Source organism: Vulpes lagopus, chromosome 18 (genome assembly GCF_018345385.1).
Source record: "Vulpes lagopus strain Blue_001 chromosome 18, ASM1834538v1, whole genome shotgun sequence".
NCBI lineage: Eukaryota > Metazoa > Chordata > Mammalia > Carnivora > Canidae > Vulpes > Vulpes lagopus.
The window spans coordinates 40,969,923-40,996,294 of NC_054841.1; the positions used below are offsets into that span (position 1 = coordinate 40,969,923).

Consider the following 26,372-nt stretch of genomic DNA (forward strand, 5'->3'; position numbering starts at 1 on the left):
ACCCAAGAGTAGGTGTGGGGTCGGTTCCCTATCACAACAGTGATAGGGAATGAAGCTCACCAAACAGTGAACCTCCTCTCTCAAAATCATCCACCCAATAAACAAACATTGGTGGTAACTAAAAACTTCACGAGGAGACAGAGCCTCATATCATGCCATAGATAGAGGGAATCTAAGTTATTATCCAGTTTTGCATCTTTAAAAGTAAATAGATAATGAACCTGAAGCCCAAAGAGGTTGTGATTTGCCTAAAACTTAAGTTCTTCCTTCAGGGTTCTTTGTAATAAATACAGTATATGGATAGGCAGCCAAAGGCACTTACCTTGTTGCTAAAGGATGCAATAGAAAATAAGTTACAATCCCTAATTACTATTTGCAGACATTGATGCTTGCTATAATGGACAGCCAGTTAATTAAACATTTATTGATCACTCCTTATTAGTAGGTGCTGGGAGGGGAAATATGAATAAAGCACAGTTTCATAATGTTCATAGACCAGTAAGAGAGACCAAGAGATACCACTATATTACAATGTGGTAAGGAGAATAATAAACAAATGAGCAAAGGAATTCAATAAGCAAAAATATAAAAATGATTGGTTCTGACTAGTGATTTAGAGGACGTCACAAAGAAAGGTAAGTTGATGACTTAGTTTTGAAAGATGAAGAGAATTTTATCAGATAGAAAGAGGGGAAATGAGGATATTTCAACCAGTGAGAATACACGTTAAGTGGACACAAAGGCAAGAAATAACCTAAGGTGTTTTAAAAATGGTGAGTAGGTTGCGACATAGAAGAAAGGTAGGTGATTTGGCCAAAAGACAAAAAAAAAAAAAAAAGGAGAAGAAGAAGAATATGCAAGAAGAAAGAGCTACTCAACAGCTGAATTTCCCACGTTTTTTAGAGTTCAAGTACAATAGATATCAAGCCAAAGTAACTGGATTTAGCTAAACACAAACACCTTTTAGTTATAGTTTTTTCTTCTATGATATCACTGAAAGCATTTTTGTTTTCTAAATTGTTTCATTATAATTATTAAATTAGATAATATGCATTTGTTGTAAAATATGAAATGCAGGTTAGCAAAATAAAAATTCTGTAAATTAAAATCCCATGTACCATCCAAAGATAATCAGTGTTAAATATGAGATAAAGCCTTCTAGTTTTTGTCCCCACTAATCTAAATACATATAAAGGTATATGTGATGAGTCCATAGTTACAAAAATGAAATCATATTCTATGTTCTACAGTCCTTGAAAATCTCATAATATATTTTTAATGGTTGCTATCACATAAAAAAAATAGTTGCTTAGACTTCCTCTAATCCATTAATTAGAAATTCTATTGCTATTTTCTGTCCTCTGTATATATCATCTTTTCATGTGTCATTTTGCTCCCTGACTTTTGTTCTCTTAATGAATTTTAATTCAAAACTTTGATTTCTGAAACATTAATTTATGAACAGCATTCATTAATTTAGGAATAGCATTCATTCTCTCTTATGACATCCATTGTCCATGTTCATGCTGTTTTTGTGTTTTTAGGCTTGTAGATTTTTCTGATTGTCTCAGTTTCCCCTTCAATCAATCCATCTTTTCATTTCCTTATTCATCAGTTCTTAGAGTTCATTGCAAACACAAAAACACTGCTTTTGTTTTTCTGGATATATCTTTTTTTTAATAATAAATTTATTTTTTATTGGTGTTCAATTTGCCAACATACAGAATAACACCCAGTGCTCATCCCATTGAATATATCTTTTATAAAAATATTTTTCCCTTACTATAATTCCCCTCTTTTATTATGTTTCAGTTTTAAGTCCCCTGTTCATTAGGATAGCTAGGAATAGCTAACCAGGCAAGATGTTTGCCAGGAAATAAGTGGAAAAATCCCCTTCACTTTCCATGTGCTATAATCCTTCTTTCCATCCAGCCATACTGGTATCTGTCCAGTATTTATCTAAGGTAAACTTGGAATGCAAAATCTGTGGCTCTAGTTTTATCGGAAATAGGATTTATTTCCTCCCATCTCACTCCTTGAAGTTGGATTTATAAACTTGGTTTTAAAATTTAGCACTTATCCTTGTCAAATTCCATCTTATTTCATTTAGTCTATTTGAGAGTGCCTCAGTGTTGATGTTGTTGTCCAATATATTGGCTATCTCTCTCAGTTTCCCGTAATCAAAAAGTCTGCTGAGATGTCTGGGTGGCTCAGTGGTTGAGCATCTGCCTTTGTCTCAGGATGTGATCCTGGGGTCTGGGGATAGAGTCCCACATTGAGCTCCTGCAGGGAGCCTGCTTCTCCCTCTGTATATGTCTCTGCCTTTGTCTCTCATGAAAGGATAAATAAAATCTTAAAAAATAAATAAGTAAATAAATAATAAAAATTAAAATCTGCTAAGTGAATTTTTCATAAATTTGGAATTCTGCTTCACATCTTTCTAGAAAGAACTTTACGCACATTTAATGCCTTTTTCCTTGCAACTATGCATTTTGAGGCCAAGTATTATATCTATTTTATTTAAGACCTATTCCCAGCACCTGACATATCTGCCATTTAGTAGCACATAATACATTGTAGAATAAATGACCCATAGTATAGTGTCACCACTTTTTATAGTACCCAAAGATGAAAAAAACGGGTGAAAGATTTTGCACAGCTTTCTTCTTCATATAAAAGAATTTTGTCATTAGTAGTATCATCAAATTGTCTAAAGGGTAAAAGGCACACATGGAATTCTCATACATTTCTGGTGGGAGTGCAAATTGGAACAAACTCTTCAGAATGCTGTTTTTCAGGATTTAGTAAAGCCAAATGTATGCATTGCTGATTACTTACCAATATCACTCCTGAGCTTATACCCAAGTGGTATGAATACATATATCTAGACATGCACAAGAATGTTTTTAGCAGTGTTCTTCATAATGGCTCCAAACAGAAAACAATGCAACATCCATGGGACATAATATATTTGGATAGTGGAATAGTATACATCAGTGAAAAAGAATGGGCAATTGGTATACACAACAACTGGAATTAATCTCACAGAGAACATGTGAAAAAGCAAGCTACAAGAAAGCATATAGTGTAAGTTCTATTTCAAAAAAAAAAACACGCAAAACTATTACCTTTTGTCTGTAGTGGGGTATCCATTGTTTCCAACAGAGCACCACTCGTGCTAGAAGTGTTCTTGTTCTGGGTGGTGATCACACAGGGAGATACTTGTATACGTATGTGAAAAGTCATCAAGCTATGTACTTACGACTTGTATGTTTTATATAAGCAAGATATACTTCAGCTTAAAAATTAAAAAACAAATAAAGACATTCCCAGGCAAAACAAAGAGGAAGAAAGAATCTGTAGTCAGATAAACCCAGTTGGAAATTTTGAAAGCAGATGGGGATCACAATACTTACTTTCAGAGCTAATGTGGTAATTAGAGATAATGTATGTGAAAAGTCTAGGCCAAGTCTGGCATTTTTAATAGGATAAATAATTTGCAGATACACGTATATGCTGTATGCCAGCACTTCTCAAGCTTTAATGCATATACAGATCACCTAGAAATATTGTTAAAATGCATAATCTGACTCTAGGTCTGAGATGAGGCTTGAATTCCTATATTTTTGAGAGAAGAATGGAAGTTTTTGAGAGAAGAATGGAAATGAATGGAGTTTATTAGCAGGGAAACATCTTGATCAAATCCATGTTTTAAAAGGCATTTCTGCTAGCAATTCACTGGATAGACTATAGGAGAAGACAGTAACAGATCCAAGAGAAAGAATGTATCCCTGAATGAGGAAAGGGGAAGAAGAAATGGAAAGTGGGAAAAGAGAAACATTTTGCAGAAGCATCAAGACTTGGCATTGTATTGACTTTTAGGAGTGATGACAGTCATCAAAGACAGCTTGAGATATTTAGCTTCAACGATCGGACAGATAAATATACCTCTGTTGTAATTATTTTATCAGATCCTTTTGATTAAAATTGAGCTTGAAAAGAACGATGTCAAAAAATTTCTTTTTGGGGTCATGCTAGCAGAGAATGAACCAAAGGGAGGCCATATAGTGGGCAGCTTAAGAATAGTTGCATTAAAGAGGAAACTGTAATAAAGTGTTGCACCAGTTAGCTTTGCTGGATAATCCTAAAAAATAATCCTAAAAGTCCCATTGGCTTACAACAAAGGTGTGTTGTGTCTCTGCGTGGTTCTGCTCCATGTGTTTCATTCCAGGATGTAGATTGAAGTAGCATACTCTCTTAGGATCAAGAAAGTTGGAGGAAAACATGCAATGGATCTTGAAGCTTCTGCTCAAATGTAGTACACATCATGTGTGTTGCTGTGCCATTTTGTAAACTAAGTCACCTAATAGACCTGGTATCAGTCAGATGGGAACAAACACTTGTCCCATAGTGGCCATTGCAGGTTACATGGTCACAGACACGGAAGTAGAATCCTCTTATGGGAAGAAGTAGGGACCATTTGAAACAATAATGCAGTCTATCACAGGAATGTGCCCAACAGAGCCCAACCCCCTCCATATCCTCTTCAGGCCTATAACCAACTCTAAGCTATGGATTTTTCTAATTCAACAGTTCAATATTCTCAGCATAAAAAAATATATTCTCAGTATAAAACCTTTCATTAAAATGAGGCAAATGGACAGATATCAATTTCCTCTCTTAATGAGCACTTAAATATTTGAAACCGTACAGGGGAGGGGGAGAAGCCAGAGGGTGTGGGAAAAAAAAATTACTAATCAGCCTTGGAGTAATCAAGCGTTGGCTGAATTCTCTCCTCACCTTTGCCATATTTAGTAGGTGTCTGTCTTAACAGAATAGTTGAGCTGTTAGGTGACCCAACCCCTGTGTGCCCATGTTACTTAAGTTGTTCATGATCTTTTAATGGGACAATGAGAATACTAGTGTTTTAATTTTATAGGAATCCTCAATACAGGAAATGTATATATCTTAAAGAGAAATTAGGTGTAGAATAGCCATACAGCCCAGGAATTATTTAAAATTTCAAAACTTCCAGGTTGTGCCCATCAGTGTTCGGTGCATTGATAAGCTAAACACCAGTTATACTAGTCAGTTCAAAGAAGAGATTTTTTGCCTAATTACCTGGCTATTTCTCATAAAATAATTGACATAAATTTGATGATTGGCAAAATTGTCCACTTTGGTTTGAAACTGCTCTCTGCCTCTCCATGCCTGATCAAAACACCGTTTCTGAATGTTTTGCTTTTTCAAACCACGGATAAATCTACAGTCATGCATGTCTCATTTCTCTTCTTTTTCAATTGCTGTTCTTGACAGGACAAGAGCATGATTCAACAAAGAATGAAATAAAAATTGAGGCAGACTCCCAGAGCTCATATATGGAAACAGAAGGTATTGAAACCAGAATGCATTGTTATCAGAGAATGAGATGAAACTGTGAACCATGACTTCTGTCTGTCCTGCTGTTTGTGAGTGGTGTGTGTGTATGTTTTAGGCAATGATTACCAGATAATGGCAATAGTATTCTGCTTTATGTGCTTCTTAAAACTTGAAGGGGAAAAATGAAAAAAAAAAAAAAACACATTAACTTTCTCTGCTGTAGTCACTGTATTTTCTCAATGATTCCAATTAAAATATCCCTGAGTATCCTTCTGTCTCATTCTATTTAGAGCTTTTGCCAAACCAAGAAGATGCCACGACTGTGGAGCAACCAGAAGTGATCCCGCTAACAGATGACCAAGAAGACAAAGAAGGTGAAAAAGGTAGCACTGCTCTTAAATTAACCCATCAAGAATAAAGACTTTCTTTGGATTCCCTACTAGAATGCAACCATCAGTTATCATCTGGCAATAGCGATCTGTAAAGGGGGAAAATGAGCAGTTCTTTCATCCTGATCCTACTAGTGAGAGTAGAATAAAATCTAAAAGTAGCAAAAGAAGATACATTAACAGGTTTTTTTGTCCTTTCAAGAAGTTTGAAGATGTTTTTTATTATTCGTTTCAATTTAATTTTAAAATCATGAATACAAAAATCACAGTATTGAGAAAGCCTTTAAGAAATTGAAATTATGGACTAGATGGATGAGTCTTAGAAAGTGTGAGATGGCTTTGAAACACAAAGATAAACCTTTCTGTATTGATTTCCTTCTGTCGTCCTTCATATGGTAGTGATTAAGGAAGCAATTTAAGTCAAATATACACATTATATGAACCTTCTATATTGCAAGCTTTGTCCACTAATACTGGGTTGCAGTAATATTGACTACTCTTAAAAAAGTAAGTGAGCATTATAATGATTTCTGAAGACACAGGAGGAATGAACACTTTGTAAATTTTAAAGCAGTATTTGGGCCATCAAATCAATATATTGGAGTAAAGACAGGCATCTTTTTAAAATATCTATTTTAAAAAACTATTATCAAAGAAATGTTATATTTATTGAAGAACTTGATGAACTCCATTTTAAATTATAAAGCAATCTCTTAAAAGAATCTCAAATATGAAATAAAAAATGAAATGATTTGTCTGGTATACTATATCATCAATCATGCTGCTCTTAAATAAATATGTGTTTGCAAAGCATTTGCAAAGTAACAACTTGACAGGCCTTGTTTATAGAACACAGTGATCAATTTTGGTTCCAAATTAAAAGGCAGACATGATCTCAATAGTAAAATCAGGTCAATAGTAACTACAGCTTCCAAATTATGAACTCTTCTTGGCAGGGGCATTGACACAGTTTAATTACTAAGCCCTGTTAGTGATTTCAACATCCTTTTTTTAAATTTCCACTGCATTGAGAGCACAATATCTTCCATCTCTTTGCTTCTAATAGCTTTTTCTCTATTGTAAATCCTAGTTCAGGTTCATGGCACCATGTTCCTGGCAGGTCAAGTAAATGGCATATTGGATATATTTCCTGTCTGATGACGTAACAGAGATTTTCTAGGACCCTTCCTTCAGACACCGGTACATGTCACTGCGCTCTTCAATTGTACTTCTCTAATGTAAAACACACAATGTCTTGCCTGCCTGTTTAATTTCTCTATAGCGGAAATTATTTACTTTGTGTATTGTGCCTCAAGACATGCAAGAGAGGAACATCAAATAACTGGTACATTTTCTTCTTTTTAACTTGACCTGCGAGGGAAAAACTAGCTTTCAGCACTCGCCGACACGCGTCCCTTCTTCCAGAGGTTCTCCAGCATCTAGCCTCCTCTAATTACTGGAGAATTAAATATCCGCTTGCCTCTCCCTTGCAGGGATGCCCATCCTCTGTCGCACAGGGGGAATGGCACATGAGAAAGAAGTGAAGGCCAAAATCTGCTACTTGCTGATAGTGACTTTGAAGTTGGATTGCCTTTTTTGAAATGTGACTTTTCACTACAGGAGAGTAATAACCCGCCTGTGGCCTCAAATTAACAGTTTTCCCTACTCTTCTTTCTGGGAGACATTAACCTTGGCCCTGCCTCACCTGTTTGTGTTTACATTTGAAATAACTTAAAAATGCTCCCCTTGTCGTCTTACTCCTTGCTTCAAAGTAAGAGTTAATAGCGAGCCTGCTACACATAAAGGAAAGTCACGGAAGGAAAGTGGGGTAATGTAGATCCAGAACTCTGTGGAGTAGCTCTGCCCCACATTGACAAGCTGGGTGGCCTTGGGCAAGTTATTCAAACTTGCAGTGCCTCAGTTCCCTCCTCTGTAAGATGGCAAAGACAAAATTACCTACCACCTACCATTGTGGAGAAACTTTAATAAGTTGGCACATGCACAGAAATCACAATACCTGCACATAGAAAGCACTTGGTGTTTAGTATTTCTCATGCTTTGATAAATTATGACAGAGTCGAGAGAGTCCACGTCTGGAGTTTCTTAAGTCCCTTTGTGGTCCTTCCTAACTATTTTGAATTCATAAAAACTTTACATTCTCCCTTCCCTTCAACGAAAAACATTGTTCTCCACTTTCCCTTTACAGCACTGTCTCCTGTAGGCAGTTTTGATATGTATATTCTTTTCTATAAAGATAGAACAATTAATGAAAGGTGAGGTGGGAGGCATTTCTCGCTATTCAGAAACTCCTTTTTCCATGTCAAGATATCGGTCTTCTATTTGGGAAGTGCTGATCCAACCATAATTCCTATTTTTAAAAGAAGATGCCATTGATCTATTGGCAGATCCATGGGGTAAACATACTAAATAAATCAAATGAGAATAATTTTTTTTCGCTTTCTCTAGAGTCATAGAGTTATTAGAATCTTGTTTGAAAACATTTGAGAATAATGCTCCAGGTTTTGTGTATATTCAGTATCTCTTAATGGAAAGTTTTAAGATGTCTTAGAAATTACTCTTATGTGAAAACAGAAATAAATGAATATTCTATTATATTTGTCAGGATATCCTTATAGCTTTAGAAATATTGGTTGTGTTATTTTAGAATCCAAGGAGACAAAGTGGTTGCTTTCAAAAAAAATTTCAGACCAGGAAAAAATGTATAACCTTTTTTTTCTCATTTTGTAGCATTCTATAAGATTAGAAAATGTAGATAATCTTCAGGATACATCTTCTATGGCTCCCAGGTGTATGAGCACAGATGTTGCAACATTAAGTTTTTAAGTTAGCTCTACCAAAATATGGGTTTTGAAAAGAAGAGAAAATATTCAGCAGAAGTTCATGCTGATAAAATTATACAATAGCACAATGGACATATCCCTGGGAGATCTGAAATACAAAAATTTCAACAGGCATAAAGTGAGGTTTCACATATGGCAGTTTTTCTCATAGAGCCACATTGCCTCTTTCTAAATGAGTCCAGTTTTATGCTTTCGCAGCAGGATCTACAGCACATATGAAATCCAGTAAAATAGCACCATTTAGGCTGATAACCTAATAGGAAAGTAATGTTTAGGAGATCTCCTCTAAACAGGATCTCATGTTTTTAGCATACAATAGAAAGCCAGTTAAAACATTTTTCTGAAGATTTTTATTTCTAGTTGAATTTAGAAATATTTTACATAAAATCTTAACCATATTAAAATCATGTCATTATTATAATCAAATAATTTGCATGTATGATTTATTAGGAATATATTGGAATTTTTCTTCACGTGTTCCATAGAAGGCATACATCCCAATTATTTTCCTGTACCATTGGTCAGTATAACATAAAATAGTAATTCTTTATTTATCTGTGATTGACCAAAATGTTACTGGAAACTTAAGACCTATGTTCTGGCCTAAGACTTTCTTGGGAAAAGATGGATGTAGATGGGGCATACAAGTAGAAGGTGAACTAAAGGTCACGAATTATAAATTATCATGTTGGTAGGCTAGTTTTTTTGGCCTCTGACAAGCATGGTTTCTGGCTCTGGCTCTGTGGCTCCAGGCAGTTCTTTACCTTCTATGAATCCCAGTCTCTGGGATTGTACAATGTGGACTGTGAACTCAATAATGCAGTTTTACAAATTTTCACAGAAGGCCAGAGAACCGCACTCTTAATAAAACAAGGGGAGGTGACATGGGGGCCAATGGTCATCAATGCACTGAGAAAGCCCAATTCAGAGGTCTTACTCAGTTTCACTTATTTCATTTTATTGATAAAAATGCAGAAGTGCCCTAGACCAGACAAAAACATCAGTTAAGTCAACCATATTTTATTTTGTGACTTAACCAGTTATTGGACAGCCAATTATTCCCCGAAGATACTTTCAATATGGCAGAAAAAAATGCTTTTCAGCTGAAATTTGGTTTACACCCAAATTGTACTCGGAAGCAGGCTGGCTTTCCATCACCATCTTTCTTATCTATGTGGGAAACATCCTTTCTTGCAGCTCCTCTGGCCACTGTTTCATCTTTTGGGGAACACATAGTTAGGAATCACTTTTTCTTCTGCTTCTACCAATCAAATCCAATAGGGATTCATTTTGTTTACAAAGCCACCATTGCACAGCCCTTGGTGTTTTCCACCATTTATGGGATTCTAACATCGCTGACAGAGCCGTTCCTCTCTCCTTGAAAAGCAGCCTAGATGCCAGCAATGTAGCAACACACAGCATCCTTGGCATTCAGCTTTTCCTCCTCCAACCTGTGATCTTTGCTCTAGAAAATCATAGTTCGGGCATGCTTTTGATTCAAACAAAATCTTACATGAACTTGCATCTTAGGTAATTGACTTCCTGGAACTCTATATTTTCAGAAAGTCTTTTTATCTCATCTTTTCAAATGAAGTAGACTTTCATAATGCTGAGCTTTTCACATTAATAGCACTACAGTTTAGTTTGGGTAGGGCCATTTCATGTTTAGGTAGTTTCTTCTGTTATTGGTCTTCTGTCCTAATCAGTATTTTGTAGTTGGAATTTGTCAACCAAAAATTTACTTTAGAATATAAGATAAATGCATAATGCTGGTCTCTGTTAAGGTTTTATTAATATTTTTAAGTGTTTAATGAAATTTCTTGTATTGGTCAAATATACTGAACATAAAAATTATGACCTTTTAAGCTAATTACTTCAGTTTTCTGCATATCTGTATGTAGGCAATATATATACATATATATATCAAATATATAATCAAAGGAAATCAAAGGAATCAGCTCATTGAAATTGCACTGTATGACAAGTAAAGATACAATCTTTATATTTACATTGGGGCATGACTTTTTAAAATTCGTTTTTGGACTGCTAATCCTCTGTGTGTTTCAAATAAAAATGTATCTTCAAATAAAAATGTACCTGACCTATAATTTTAAAGTTAAAAAACACAGAAGAAGGATAGTATATTCATGTCTGCAATAGTAATTTTGGCTTCCACACTGTATATCTGCATGCATGTGCATAAATTTAGATTCAGCATTGGCTCAGTAAGAAAGTATATATCATGCTTCTTGAATAATAACATTATAATATTATTGGCCAAATCTTCTAGCTTGCTGGGATCAGCTTATCTTTTAAGATTTAGAAGAATTTACCCCAAACCTCCATTTTACATGTAAGTGGGGGAAGAAACTTAAGGATATGTATAGGATCAAAACTTGTCAATATTAGTCCATCCTTATCCTATCTGGGGAATTTTCAGAGGCCGTCTCTTCTAATAAATCTCTAGCAGCCAGCTTTGTTTCTGGATCCACTTTGTCTTTTTGTATTTTCTCCCCTTCCTAACTCCCCAATTTCATTTCCAATTTGAAGCTGTAGCATGCTTAGGTTGTCTGGTCTTGCCCTGAGGCGTATGGCAATGTGGCTTATCAGAGTAATTTGCAAAGATGAAACAGACCTCTCCCTTAAGTAGAATTCTGTCTCCAGGTTGTGGAACTTTTTATTCCTGTCAGCTCCGTTAGAGTTCTGCAACTCTCTGCACAGCATTAAGGAATTAAGAATTCCTTAATTCTTATCACATCTAATGAAAAGATTTTTACTTGCATCTAAGCATAATATTATTTTGCATACGTCCTTAACTATTTCAGACAATTAGTCTCCTCTAAAGATAGTGAGTAAATTGTGAACACTGGGTGACATGTTCATTATATTTGCCTTCCTCTCCAAGATAGTAAATAATGTTAAATTGTCATTTTCAGAAAGATAAAATCATGAGTATCTTACAAATATAAAGTGGATACATGCAAAAGGTTTTCTTTAAATCATTAATTAATGAGGAAACTAGAAAGATATAAAACTGATTCAAAAGAAAATGTTAGATATATTTATTTCCATAATGCACATGCAATCAGGAATACTGAATGTAGCCTCACATAGACACATACACACATAACATTCAGGGGTACTAAAATTTGAATGTCATATAGGACAATAAAATATATTCCTTCTTCTCCACCAAACTGAATGCATTTGCACAGCTGCCAAGAAGTCTTATTCTCAATATTACAAGTTTTCTACAAGTTAACTTCTATCTCTACAGATGTGTACAATAGTCTACTTGATAGAAAATTAATCAAAGAAATAACACCCAATAGAATCAGATAGTTCCAGAGAGCATACTGGACAACATCCAGCCTTCCACAGAAGGGATACCCAGGGAGCTCTTTTACCCATTGTCAAGTGTTAGACAAATTTTCTTGGCAGTACAATGAAGGTAAAACTGTCATTTTTACCCTTTTTCCCATTTCATTGAATTTGCCAATGTTGGTTGTATGATAGGTGTAACAGACAGTGATAAAGTACCAAAGCAGTGTTGGGGTAGGATAGCAACCTCTAATTACATCTCTGAGATTGTCATTTATTTGTATCATTTTGTGCTAAGGGCTGCTATTTGCTATTCTACATATACCATAGATGAACATATACTGTGGATGCATGTATACTTTTAAGATGCTGCAGTTGTAAGATGTACCATTATTTTACTTATCATTAAAAAAATTTTTTTTAATCTTGCCAGTTAAAGTAAGATACATTTTCTTATCATTTAGACATCTTATCTTATAACTATTGAAATAATTTATAATTATTTTATAACTATTAAAATAACTAGACATGGGGCACCTGGGTGGCTCAGTCAGTTAAGCAGCTACCTTCAGCCTGGGTCGTGATCCTGGGGTCCTGGGATTGAGCCCCACGTCCGTCGGGCTCCTGCTCAGCAGAGAGTCTGCTTCTCCTTCCTCTGCCCTTTGCCCTTGCTTGTGCTCTCTCTCAAAATAAATAAAATCTTTAAAAAAAAATAACTAGATGTAGAATTTTATCATCAATAACTAGAGAATACTTAAACATAGGAATGTATTAAATAAATTAGTTAAGATAGTGCTAAAACTTCATCAGATTCAGTCTCCTTCTGAATCACTTTCAATCAGAATGATCAGTATCTGTGTTGTTTCACAAATACTGTCCTCTGTGCTATTAAACACTTGATGGTTCAGACTTTAAGAGTATCCATAAAGAAATTAAAAGGAACTGTGCTATTAAGATAGAGCTACCTTACTTTTTCACTTAGAGACTGTTGCTGAACACTTCTGATGAACTACTCCCTCAGCTCCGTCCCTGTTTCACTACTATTTCCAAGGATTTTCATCTAAGTCATTGAAACCCATTCTACAAGTTTGGGTATTTTTGTTTTTGATGTTAGTGCCTGTATAGGATCAGTTAATTTCATCACAGTATCCCAGCCAACAAAAATTTAACAATTCTCTATTTCATAGATGTTAAGATATGGAAACAATGCACCTTAGTATTACAAAATGTATTTATTTCACTGTGCAAACAACACTAAGCCTAGGTAAGGAAAACCTAATTACTGGTGATATAATTAAGTAAAGTTAGTTTTTCCTTCTAACTCATAAATCTGACTAGAAGTAGGATCCTTGCCAGCACATTCGTATACCGTTTCCTATTGCGTATCATATAACCGAGAGTGAGAAATTGTTCCATTCATTCAACAAATACTTATTAAGCACCTAATATTGACATATACAGCCAATCAGGACCATAGATGTATGACATTTATTTCACCCTGCTGGCGTTTGGTATAGGATTTGTATGGAATAGTGAAAAAAAGCATAAGAAATATGATTTGTTTATATAAAAGTAAGCAAATAATATGCATTCTGGTTATACACAGTATAAACAAATTTTTCGTATTTTGAGTGTTCATATATACCCATTGCATATAGATATTATTACTATGTATTATATACCTTACTTATATATAACACTGACTAGCTTGAACCCCAAGTAAGCTGCTTAAGCCTCCTGGAGCCTTAGTTTTCTCTTTAGTGAGAGATGTAGTTGTCCTCATGTCTCTTGGAGTTGCTGGAAAGATGAAATGAAACCATCTTTGAGGGGTGATCTGTGGCTTCTAGCAAGCTACAACCCATCAGCCAAATCTGGCCTTACTGTCTCTTTTTATATGGCTTGTGAGCTAAAAAAAAAAAAAATGGTTTTGACACTTTTAATTGGTGGGGGAAAAAGAATAATAATTTGTGAGACATGGAAATTCTATTAAATTCAAATTTCAATGTCCCCAAATAAAATTGTATTAAAACATGCAAAACCTGAAACATTGACTATCTGGCGCTTTACAGAAAAAAATCGCAGATCCTTAGTCTATACCATATATGTGAATGTAGCCAAAATTACCCTGAATGTGAAACCACTCATTATCATGCAAGAACTTCTAAATTACATAGTTTTCATTAATACACACCTACATATATGCACATATGTTTCATTATGTTGCAAATGCTGGCTTATTCCCAAAATGCTTTGCTCACCTGTAGGCACAGCCTTTGCTCTGTCCACACCCCTCTCCAAACTGAGGGATTGGAAGAAAATGGCCCCCTCTCATGTTGATGTTAGCATCCATTAGAGGCAACAGTGTGACTTGGACCCCAAGCATTTCACACTTTGGATGGTGAGAAGGAATACTCCAAAGTCTTGGCTCTTTCTCCCTCAGAATAAAAATTTAAGTTACCGATAAAGACATTTTTTTTTTTTTTTTTTTTTGCCACTGCTTTAAAGGAGATTATGCAGATCCTAGGTGGCTCAATCCGTTGAGCCTCCAACTCTTGATTTCGGCTCAGGTCATGATCTCAGGGCCATGGGATCTAGGCCCTCCTTACCCGCACCGCCCATGGGGCTCAGCACTCAGCACCATGTCTGTTGTCCCTCTCCCTTGGCCTTGCTCCAAAATAAATAAATAAAATATTTTAAAATAATAATAAATGTTCAAAAAAATTTTTAAATACAAATAAAAAAATAATAGGAGATTCCACCTATTTGCCAGTGAACCAAACTTTGCTTTTTCTAAGTATACTACAAGTGAGATCTGCATTAGGACCATTGGACTAAACATCCTAATCATAACCATTTTTACAGAAAGACCATTAGGTGACAGAACCAACAAAAATCCAGGTCTAATCTGTAAGGTGAGTGGGGTGCATAGTTAGGGATGGTAATAATATGAATGTGTAAATATGTCCATTTACACAATTTGTTGTAAAGACCAAAATATTGTTAACTCAGGTTTTAACATATAAGCTTAAACTCAGATAATGGTTCGAGTATCTGCTTTCAAAGACCACAGAAACTCAACATCTATTGGCATAAAATATTTTCTAAAAAAAAAAAAACAATAAATAGTGACCAAATAATACATGATATATATTAGATAAAATATTTTCTGTACTTGAATTTAGACTTGACCACTTCACTTAACTCAGATGAAGGAGCTTCCAGACCCTATTGATTGTACAAAAAGGTATATCCATTCTGATTTAGATTTCGAATTTAAGTGCTACTTCTCTGTTTTAGAAGGAAACTCGATTTCTTTTTATTACTCGTTATACATCAGGTGCCTTCATTTCAGCACAGTATGCAAAGAGCAGGTGGTATAAGGAGTACTTTGAATGTTAATTATTTTTTTCATTTATTTCACTGTGAGGATTTACCTTTCAATGTGTTTTTTATAATCAGGATGGAAACAATTAGGGAGCTTGCTGCTTGAATGTTTCACTACATTTATTTTATGACATCTGCTGCAATGATTTAAAAAAAAAGGAAAAGAAAAAGGGAGGTAAGCATTTTAACAATAGTGAGGGGTGTGGGTCGATTGTATGTGATCGCTTTATTTCATTGTGAATCTTCAAAGGAAACGTCGTGATGAATCAGTCATGTTTCTAACCAATAAATACCATTTCATTGTTAGAGCTTACATTTTTGACATGGAAGCATGTCTGTTCATGTTTCAGAGATGCCGTAGTTTATTAGTCTCAGATTTTAATTGAAACCAATAGAAATAGAAAAAAGCTACAGAGAAATAGGAAAGAAAGGGAAAGAAGTGGAAATTTATTGTTAAAGACCTATTTCAAAGGAGAATATTTTTTTCCATTTATAATATTCAGTTTATTGTTCAAATATACACAAGATATTTACTGAACCTGTCCTTCATTTTCATATACTTTGGACCATAGTGCATAAGATAATATTCAGTATCAAAAGAGGTATGGTATGTTAAGATTTAGACATATAATTTCAATGTAAGGGAATACTTTTCAAAATTAATTTAGTCATTTCATAGTGTGTTACATTACTACTGTTCTTCCCATTAGCAAAATATTAAAAATAATCCTGTGCCATCAGAAAATAAAACTTGCATAAAATCTAGTAATTATATGTAATTAAATAAGATAAGTAATAGAGATGATAAATATAGATACAATGTGTGGGGAGGTGTTTGAGAGAGACAGAGACAGAGAGAGCTGGAGGGAGAAAGACAGAGACAGGGACAGAGAGAGAGAAGAGAGCACATGCCTGAGAACTATGCTGGTAGTTTTGAAGATAGATAAAAAAGGCTATGGGACACGGAAGGCAAGCAGCCTCTAAAAACTAAAATATGTAAGGAAATGGATTCTTCCCCAGAGGCTCCAGAAGAAAGGTAACTCTGCTGACACCTTGATTTTAGCCCCATAAGACCCATTTCAGACTTCGGGCCTCTGGAACCGTACGAAAACAAATTTGTGTTATGTTAAGAAACTAAACCTATGGAAATTTGTTATAACAGCAATAGGAAAGGAATACATTACCTCTCAACATGGTTTCTTTAAACCATGTTGAAAATTCAGGCTTGTCTTAATAGATCCCCAGAGAAAGGAGAGGCTCCAATATCTTTCCATCTTCCAGTTGGGAATTACCATGAAGTTCTCCCTGCTTCTATAATCTCTGCTAAATTAGGCAGCATTTTTATTATCATGACCCATCCCTTCTTAATGTCAGTCTCTGTTGGTTGCACAACTGAGATTTAATTCGGGTAAATCTAATTACCATGGCCACAGTAAGTGGAAATGAATAGTTATGCATCTCTGGGAGATTAGAAGAAAAGGACTCCAAGGCATTAGGGAAATGAAGGCTGGGAGAAGGAAAGGAAAGAGAAGGAAAGGCGGGAGAGAAGGATGGAAGGATGAGAAACAGCTGGTTTCTGTTTTCTGGTCTCAGAAAAATAACAAATTCAATATCCAGCCAATATTGTTTTGGAAATGGACGAGATACGAAATTCATGCCCAACAGACTTTCCCGTTTGGCTGTCTCTGACCGACGAGTCGCACAAAATGAGGAGAGCTTTTTGACCCTAAAACTTTTCTAATAGTTAAAGGCCAAACTGACCACAAACATGGTTGGTATATTATTCCAGCACAGTGGCTGTCAAACTTAGACATGTTTAGGCATTAGAGTATTTGTGATTTCTAGACCCTACCCCCAGAGATTCTGTCTGACAAGGTAGACCTTGGTGGGTGTGGGATTGCACACTTTACTAAGCTCCAGGAGTGGGTGATGCTGCTGGTCTGTGGGCCATACTTTGAATGGCAATAATAGTCTAGTATTTGGCATCCAAAGTTAGATTCTTCTTTTTGAAAATCCCTTCAGCCTTACCCTCTGACTTAATTTCATTGGAGGGTGGAGTGGCTAAACATGGCAAAAATGGTAGATACATAGATACATAGATAGACAGATGATAGAGAGCATACGCCTCCTCAGTCAATCCAAATCACCTGGATGCCTTGTTAAACGATGGCTTGCTGGGCTCTATACCTTGAGTTCCTGATTCAGTAGGTTTGAAGCCAATGGGCTTCAATGGGCTTGAGAACCACTGGCAAAGCCCTTGGTTATTATCTACACCAGCTGACTCCCATCAGGTACCAGGGGAGGAAATGGTCTTTTAGCACTGTTGTGGTTGACCAGGACAAGCAGTTGGGACACCGGACATTAGGGTATCTGTGGTAGGAATGGGAACCTCTTCCCAAAGTGAACCCAAGCGTGTCTGAGTTCAGCTGCTGCTCTTCCCGTTAAGCCTCTCTTCCCACATGTGCCTTCCTATGGGCAATGGTGCTATGTGCCCCTCCCGCAGTGGCTAGTCTAGAAGGAGGAGAGAACACAGAGGCTGGGTGCCTAGGTTAGGAAGATGCAGAAAAGGACTACGTTTGTCCATTGGGATACAGGCCTGGGCTACTCCAAGACAATCCCGAGTATGCATTTGAGTTGTGTACCTGAAAAATGTGTTTCTGGTTTTGATGAGGAGAAAAGAAGTCAGAGAACATTTTCCCATCGTTTGAGTGGTCTTACCCATCGTGTGACACAGAGGCCAGACAGAGTAATGTGAAAGAAAGTGGCATTCCCTCTACAAATGTTGAAAAAAGGAACAAAAATAGGATTGGGGGCATAACTGCCACCCAATTTACAGGAGTTACCCTACACAGAGTAAAAATAAAGTCTGATTTAGCAGTCGTCTACCTGATTGAAGTCAGTTTGTCTTCCAAAATCCAGCATTTTCCTAGCTGAATTTGAGGGGATTAGTTATTTTTTAAAAAAGAAAAGAAAAAGAGAAACTAAACCAGGCTTTTAGAGCAATGCACATAAGCTGTTTGCCATATTGAATCAACACCTGGGGCATTGATTTGAAAGCCAAACGCAGGCTGTTCACCTGGATTGCCAAGTATAACAGAAGCAACTGTCTGGCTGATGCTGTCAGAAAGAACGTGCCTCGCCAGGACTCCATCTGAAGCTGCCTTTGAGGATGAGAGAGAACCCAAAAAGATATACAGAGGTACATCTGTACAATTCCAATTGGAATTGGAAACCCAATTCCAATTTAGGAGGCTATCTTTCTCTCTCTCCCACTACTGATGATTTCTAATTAGAAATGCTTTTCGAAAGCAAGCCTACCTGATTCCTTTTTCTCCCTTAAAAATGTGTCCCCGTTTTTGGTGTCAGTGTTTGGCTTTGCTTATTCACTAAGCACTGTTGTTGCTTAGTCTTCTAAGCTTGTTGGGCCTGCAGTTTCTGACATTCCAAGCAGTAATGGTCTCATTGACCCAGTAATTAAAGAAATCCTGTACCTTTCCACTCTGGCTAGCCGCCCTCTTTTTTCTCCCCTATTTGTTCTTTTAGTAACACCACCAGCAGATGGTTAGAGATTTTTCACCCTTTCAAAAGCTTTATATTTTTCCCATCTCATCAAGCATATCTCAGCCAAATGTAATTAGCTTAAGGCTTTTGAGCCCTCGCGGGAGATCAGTAAAAAAAAAACCCAAGCAATTTCAATAAAGAGCTTGAAAAGAGGATCCTGGAAGGCCATGCAAAACCACAGGAGGGCTGCTATTATTTAGAAGCATAGATCTCTCTCTTCCTCCCGGTCCCCCGTCTTGGCATTTTAAATTCTCAGAATATTCATGAGGCCTCCAGGGCTTTGGAGCTCTGTTTTGGACCATTATTGGGTAGGTGGGATATTTAAGCTCTCTTCAGCAAGGTCAGTGTTTGCTTCTTTTTAATTGATTTCAATCAGGGAGCCTTTTTGAGTAGCCCTGAGTTACTCCCAAATGGCAAACAGTTTGTTTGCTAAATCTCTTAGCCTTTTCATTCATTTTTTTTTATCCTTTGGTTGTTGGAAATGAGCTGGTAAGCCTTCTTTATAGTTCCAAGCATTTGATATGAAGGCTAAATTAATTAATCACAATACAGGTTCGCGCCCTGCGTCTGAGTGGTGGTGAACCACCTTTCTTTCTGAATAGCCACATGTACTACAGAGTTGATCCCACACTTAGGAGAAGGCAAGTTTTTGAGACCAAATTAAACTCTATTTTTATTGAAATGGAGTGAAGTAGTGCTTAAGTATGTGAAGCACAGATTTTTCGTGGGATGTTGAGAGGCACATGGGCTCATCCTTGAATTGTGTGATGTGTAGTTTCCCCAAGCACTCAGGTGGGAGACTCCAGGCCTCAGGTGTTGGGTAGTAGGATGATTAAGTGTGTTCTCATGTCAGTTTCTCATTACCAAGATTTGGGTAAAAGGGGAATCATTCTTTGTAAATCCACTACCAGCTTTTTCAGATAAAGGGAATCGATGCCAACACTTGATTAAAATGACTTTTTTTTTTTTTTCGCCTCAAGTGAGCTGATCATTTTCTTCCTGAATACTGATATAAAAGTATGGATTGGTGCCTACGATGGAGCTTGTTACATATGCCACACTTTTTTTATAAGCACAATTTAGGGGCAAATTCCTCTTAACATGTGGGAAGTGTGTTCTGAGCAGTGTTATGCCAAGGCATAGGTTTGCAAACAGTCTCCAGACACTTACGACTTAACATTGTTATCTCCCAAATACAAAGTAATGTTGGAGGTACAAACTGACTTACAACAAAAGATATAAGCAGAGTGGAAGTTTTCTGTAGGTAGGACGAATAAGAACTTGGTCTTTTGTAGAAATGTTTGTTTTGCAAAGCAAAATGAAAAATTAAAATTAATTAATTGCAGTATCATTTCTTAGAATACAGTAGGCCCAGAGGAACTAGACTATTTCTAGCAGGGGGGAAAGTTCTCGTCATGAAACTAGTTGTATTGGTGCAGAATGAGTAAGACAAAAAGAAAAGGAAAGAAATTGTCCACAAGACCTTCACTTAACAAGAGAGACAGAGAGACACAAGGACTAGCAACAAACTCCAGGTCCAGAAAATACACAGAAATAATCTTCTAACAGACCTCCTTCTACAACAGTTCCACCAATAGCCAGAGTACCATGGGCAGGATATCCTTAGTTCCTTCTATTTCCCAAATAACTGGTGCTTAATCAGAAAACTTTTGGGGCCAGTTATCACTATTTCATAAATTCCCAAAGTAATGACATTTATTTCCTTCCATTTTGAAGTTACAGAAATTAAGGGTATGAGGAGTTAATGCACCTAAGCAGGGTCATACATTTAGTTGGTTGAGGCAGACCTGACATTCATTGTCCAAATTGTGGCCCAGTATTTTTGTCTACCCTACCCTATCCTTTATTAGTTGCTCTAGGGGTTCTTCTTCACACACTAGGAGCCTGAAATGGTAAAATCACCCTACGGTAAACCTTGGATTTGGAATGAATCCTAAATGTCATCCACTCTGCTTCCCACTCTGATGCACAAAAGCCTCATTCCTTCCCAGAAGAGCTGTAGCTTCTGCTACAGAACATACATCACGGGGAACTCACTACCTTTCCTAGCAGCACCTTCATCCACAGGTGGTTCTGAGTGTTGAAAATGAACTTGACTTCACTGCAGCTTCTGCTTATTTGTGCCAGTTCTTCCCTGCCTGGGGGATTGAAATGAGCCTGGCACACATGGCGAGAGCCCCTTGAGTATTTGAAGGTGGTTTACAGAGCCACCTTTGATGTCTTCTTGGTAGTCACTTAATTCATTCCTGACTCATTCCAAACACCCCTCACATCACAAGGTTTTCTAACCCTTCCTCACATTGGCTGCATACCTCTAAGCAAGTTAAATTTGCCAACTTCTCTCTCAAAACATGGGTACAGAATTGCACACAATGATCCAGACCTTCATTTGTCAAATTAAAGGCTAAAAAAATTTGCTTTAAGCCCTGGCAACTCTGTGTGTGAACAGCTCCCTGTGTGAGATGATAAAGGATCTGAGTGGTAAGACCAGCAGCCAGTCTGCAGAGGCTTGCAGACTATCCAAGCTTGCAGGCCGACTCTTCTCTAATGATCTACAAACAGGCTATTTACCCTAGACTTGGTTTCCCCAACTGTAAATGGGGGTGATGGTAGAGTATTATTTGTAAGTATCACATGATTTAATATGTGTAAAGTTGTAGCAATAGTGCCAGGCATGTAGTAAACTCTTAATCAACATTAGTCATTGTTATTGTTCAAAGCAGAAGCCCATACTCCAACCTAAAGAAAATCCCACATTTTTGTGATGAACACAGGGAAACCTAACAACAAAAGGAACACTGGATCAAATGTTACCTCTGCCCTATAATTACTTGGCTAATCGACTCCCTTAGTCCCTACAAGCACAATGTGGGACCATGAGCGTGCCCTGAGAGATATCTAACCCCTTTCATCCTCCGAATGTGCACCAGCCAGAAGTCCAATAATTTCCCTTTAGCTGCCAATGTCTTTGATAGTAAGAGACCTCATTAAAGGGAGGTAGCTGGTCAAGAAAACACCCTGAAGCCCTTGGCTTCTGGCGGATGTGCTGTATCATATCCCCATGCAGAAATGACAGGGCCATGCAAACAGCTCCAAAACCTGGCCAGAATGGGCCTGCAAACTTAAGGGATGAAACATTCATGGAGGTGGATCTGTGCATTCCCACTGACATTATTTTTAGAAACCTAGGCACAAAGTGTAAATGCTGCAGCATGCATAACATGACTGTCACAATCACAGTTGGCATTTGTATAGAAACAGCAAAACAAGGACTCAGGAGCATGGAAATGCCTATCCCTCGGCTTGGTGGTTATAGAATTTATCATTAATTCCATTCCCTCACTCATGTTTCTTGTTATGGGGTTTTACATTTACTGGAACTCCTTTCAACAGTTGATATTGGATCAAAGCATATTACAAAGCAGGAGACAGGAACAACACTCCCCACCATGCTCTGTTTCATTTCCTCCAGGCCCATTCTATAAAGAAACTCAAAATCCCCAAAAGAGCCACATTCTGAGGGAGAAGTAGATTGAGGACAAACAGAAATTTCAATTCTGGCAAATCAGTTAACTGTGAGGAATTACTGTGAGACAGTGGTAGCTCTGTTTAATCCTTCTAGGTCATTCCTGGTGGGTTCAATCTCAGACTAGGATGGTAGAAGTCAAATTTTTCTCTCTACTGAACTTGATTTTAAATGCCAGGGTTGAAGTTCTTGCTTTATATAAGCTTTGTTATCATTGGTGTCTTAATTATTCTTGGGATTATAAATGATTAAGAAAATGCTGAGCGAGAGAGAACCAGGTGGACTTGTGATGTGGGTCCTGGTACATTTGGGTCACCCAGGCAGCACCACACAGCCTAACTGCAGACAGATGACCTTCAAAGGCCCTTCTCTTCAGGGCTCCCACAGGACCAGCATCTTGTGACATTTTGTGCTGGGTACAGAATCCCACAGGCACTCACCTCTTATCTCAGCATACACCAGTGATCACAGCCACAAAAACCAGGGAACAGAATATGAAAGAATAAGTGCTTTGTCTTCTTACCATTTTATCTTATTTTCCCTCTAGAATTCATATTTTGTACCAACCATATTGTAACAATAAAGGCAGTTCTAGAGAATGGGAAAAAATAGCACTATGATATTCAGCCTTATTATATCAAACTGCTTTGGGCTTTACCCTCTTTAAAGTGTGTTAAAGTATTCAGCTACAAGGAGATTTCTGGAAGTCCTCATGGGCAGTTCATTTCCTTATCTCCCAAGTGTGCTGCTCCTGGATCATGGTCCCTGGGGTTCTTAAGAACTTGGGATATGAGAACCATATTGGGAGATGTAGCATCTCCTCCATCCCTTGTGGGGGATAGACTAGAAGTGCCTGGCAATCACTTTCCCCCAATTGCATTTTGGGCCCTGTAAATCTGGATTCCTCATGATTTGGATTCTGGCAAACCAGTAACTGGAATAAAAGAAGCCTGATGAGGGAATACAGACTTGGGAACCCAGAGACAGGAACTGTACCATCTCAACACACAATTTTATATGGTCTTATCAAAACCTCAAATGTAATTCTTTTTTCAAAAGGAAACCAGTCCTTCTCAGAAGGCATAAGTGCATCTCAAACATTCCACAGGCATGAAGAAAAGCTTCCCCAAAGAGACTCAACCCATTAAGCTTGGGACTTTGAGTATCTTACCCTAAATAGGAAACAAGATGGTTTGGGTCACTTGTGCCAGGACTTTGTTGGTGGGGCAGAAATGCTTGGTGTCATTGGAAGTGCTGTGAACTGAGGATATGAAGAAATATGTCCTCATCCAAATTCTGGTAGTCTGGTCCCTATTGAACAAATAAGGTATGAGACAAAAAAAAATCGAGGATGGAACATTTGCTTGCAGAAGGTCTGTCAATGTTCACCAACAGGATGAGATGGCATCAGCTGCGTATGATCAGAGTTTCTGAGGCCAAAACAATAACCACTGCCCTAGAAAGAACCAATTAACCTTTGGCTGAGACTGGCTTCTATCTTTCTATCTGATATCTCTGTAGTAGTGCAAAGTACTGGTTGTCATAACTTTGAACCATAGGTTGAAATACTAGCAGATTCTAAGGATTCCAAGTGGTGCAGATTATTTTAAGGTGCAGAGTACGAATCTATATCTTCCTAGGAGCAGATGCTAAGATGGGATTTATTTGGGAAATACAAGGTATTTCTTTTTCTTTTTTTTTGTATATTTTTTTATTGGAGTTCGATTTGCCAACATATAGTATAACACCCAGTGCTCATCCCGTCAAGTGCCCCCGTGAGTGCCTGTCACCCAGTCACCGCATCCCCCTGCCCACCTCCCCTTCCACTACCCCTTGTTCATTTCCCAGAGTTAGGAGTCTCTCATGTCCTGTCATCCTCTCTGATATTTCCCACATTTTCTCTCCTTTCACCTTTAATCCCTTTCACTACTTTTTATATTCCCCAAATGAATGAGACCAGATGAGAATGTTTGTCCTTCTCTGATCCACTTACTTCACTCAGCATAATACCCTCCAGTTCTATCCACGTTGAAGCAAATGGTGGATATTTGTCGTTTCTAATGGCTGAGTAGTATCCCATTGTATACATAGACCTCAGCTTCTATATCCATTCATCTTTCGATGGACACCGAGGCTCCTTCCACAGTTTGGCTATTGTGGACATTGCTGCTAGAAACATCGGGGTGCAGGTGTCTCAGCGTTTCATTGCATCTGTATCCTTGGGGTAAATTCCCAGCAGTGCAATTGCTAGGTTGTAGGATAGTTCTATTTTGAACTCTTTGAGGAACCTCCACACAGTTTTCCAGAGTGGCTGCACCAGTTCACATTCCCACCAACAGGGCAAGAGGGTTCCCTTTTCTCCGCATCCTCTCCAACATTTGTGGTTTCCTGTCTTGTTAATTTTCACCATTCTCACTGGTGTGACGTAGTATCTCATTTTGGTCTTGATTTGTATTTCCCTGATGGCAAGTGATGCAGAACATTTTCTCATGTGCTTGTTGGCCATGTGTATGTCTTCCTGAGAAATTCTGTGAAATTTCTGTTCATCTCCTTTGCCCATTTTATGATTGGATTGTTTCTTTGCTGTTGAGTTTAATAAGTCCTTTTTTAAAAAAGATTTTATTTATTTATTTATTTATTTATTCATGAGAGACAGAGAGAGAGAGGCAGAGACACAAGCAGAGGGAGACGCAGGATCCATGCAGGGAGCCCAACATGGGACTCGATGCCGGGAACCCAGGATCATGCCCTGGGCTGAAGGAGGTGCTAAACCACGGAGCCGCCCAGGGATCCCCTAATAAGTTCTTTATAGATCTTGGATACTAGCCCTTTATCTGATAGATCATTTGCAAATATCTTCTCCCATTCTGTAGGTTGTCTTTTAGTTTTGTGGACTGTTTCTTTGGCTGTGCAGAAGCTTTTTATCTTGATGAAGTCCCAATAGTTCATTCTTGCTTTTGTTTCCCTTGCTTTCATGGATGTATCTTGCAAGAAGTTTCTGTGGCCAAGTTCAAAAAGAGTGTTTGCTGCCTGTGTTCTCCTCTAGGATTTTGATGGATTCTTGTCTCACATTTAGATCTTTCATCCATTTTGAGTTTATCTTTGTGTATGGTGTAAGAGAGTGGTCTAGTTTCATTCCTCTGCATGTGGCTGTCCAATTTTCCCAGCACCATTTCTTGAAGAGACTGTCCTTTCATAGTCTTTTCCTGCTTTGTCGAATATTAGTTGACCATAGAGTTGAGGGTCCACTTCTGGATTCTCTATTCTGTTCCATTGATCTATGTGTCTGTTTTTGTGCCAGTACCACACTGTCTTGATGACCACAGCTTTGTAGTACAACCTGAAATCCGGCATTGTGATGCCCCTGGCTCTGGTTTTCTTTTTCAGTATTCCCCTGGCTATTCGGGGTCTTTTCTGATTCCACACAAATCTGAAGATTATTTGCTCCAACTCTCTCAAGAAAGTCCATGGTATTTTGATAGGGATTGCATTAAATGTGTAAATTGCCCTGGGTAACATTGACATTTTCACAATATTAATTCTTCCAATCCATGAGCATGGAATATTTTTTCCATCTCTTTGTGTCTTCCTCAATTTCTTTCAGAAGTGTTCTGTAGTTTTTAGGGTATAGATCCTTTATCTCTTTCATTAGGTTTATCCCTAGGTATTTTATGGGATTGGAATCCCATCAATGAGATTGATGCCTTAATTTATCTTTCTTCAGTCTCATTGTTAGTTTATAGAAATGCCACTGATTTCTGGGCATTGATTTTGTATCCTGCCACACTGCCAAATTGCTGTGTGAGTTCTAGCAATCTTGGGATGGAGTCTTTTGGGTTTTCGATGTACAGTATCATGTCATCTGCAAAGACAGAGAATTGACTGCTTCTTTGCCAATTTGAATTCCTTTTATTTGTTTTTGTTGTCTGA

The 26,372-nt window shown here is 37.4% G+C and overlaps 1 protein-coding gene across 2 annotated transcripts in view; it reads left to right on the forward strand.

The window, feature by feature from the left end:
- The window catches only part of MACROD2 (mono-ADP ribosylhydrolase 2), a 1,912,080-nt gene that overhangs the window by 1,838,412 nt on the left and 47,296 nt on the right, over window positions 1-26,372 (forward strand). For both annotated transcript variants that reach the window (XM_041733514.1, XM_041733515.1), the window contains exons 15-16: window positions 5,317-5,391; window positions 5,670-5,762. In XM_041733514.1, coding sequence (XP_041589448.1) covers window positions 5,317-5,391; window positions 5,670-5,762 — 168 coding nt within the window. The remainder of the gene's footprint in view (window positions 1-5,316; window positions 5,392-5,669; window positions 5,763-26,372) is intronic.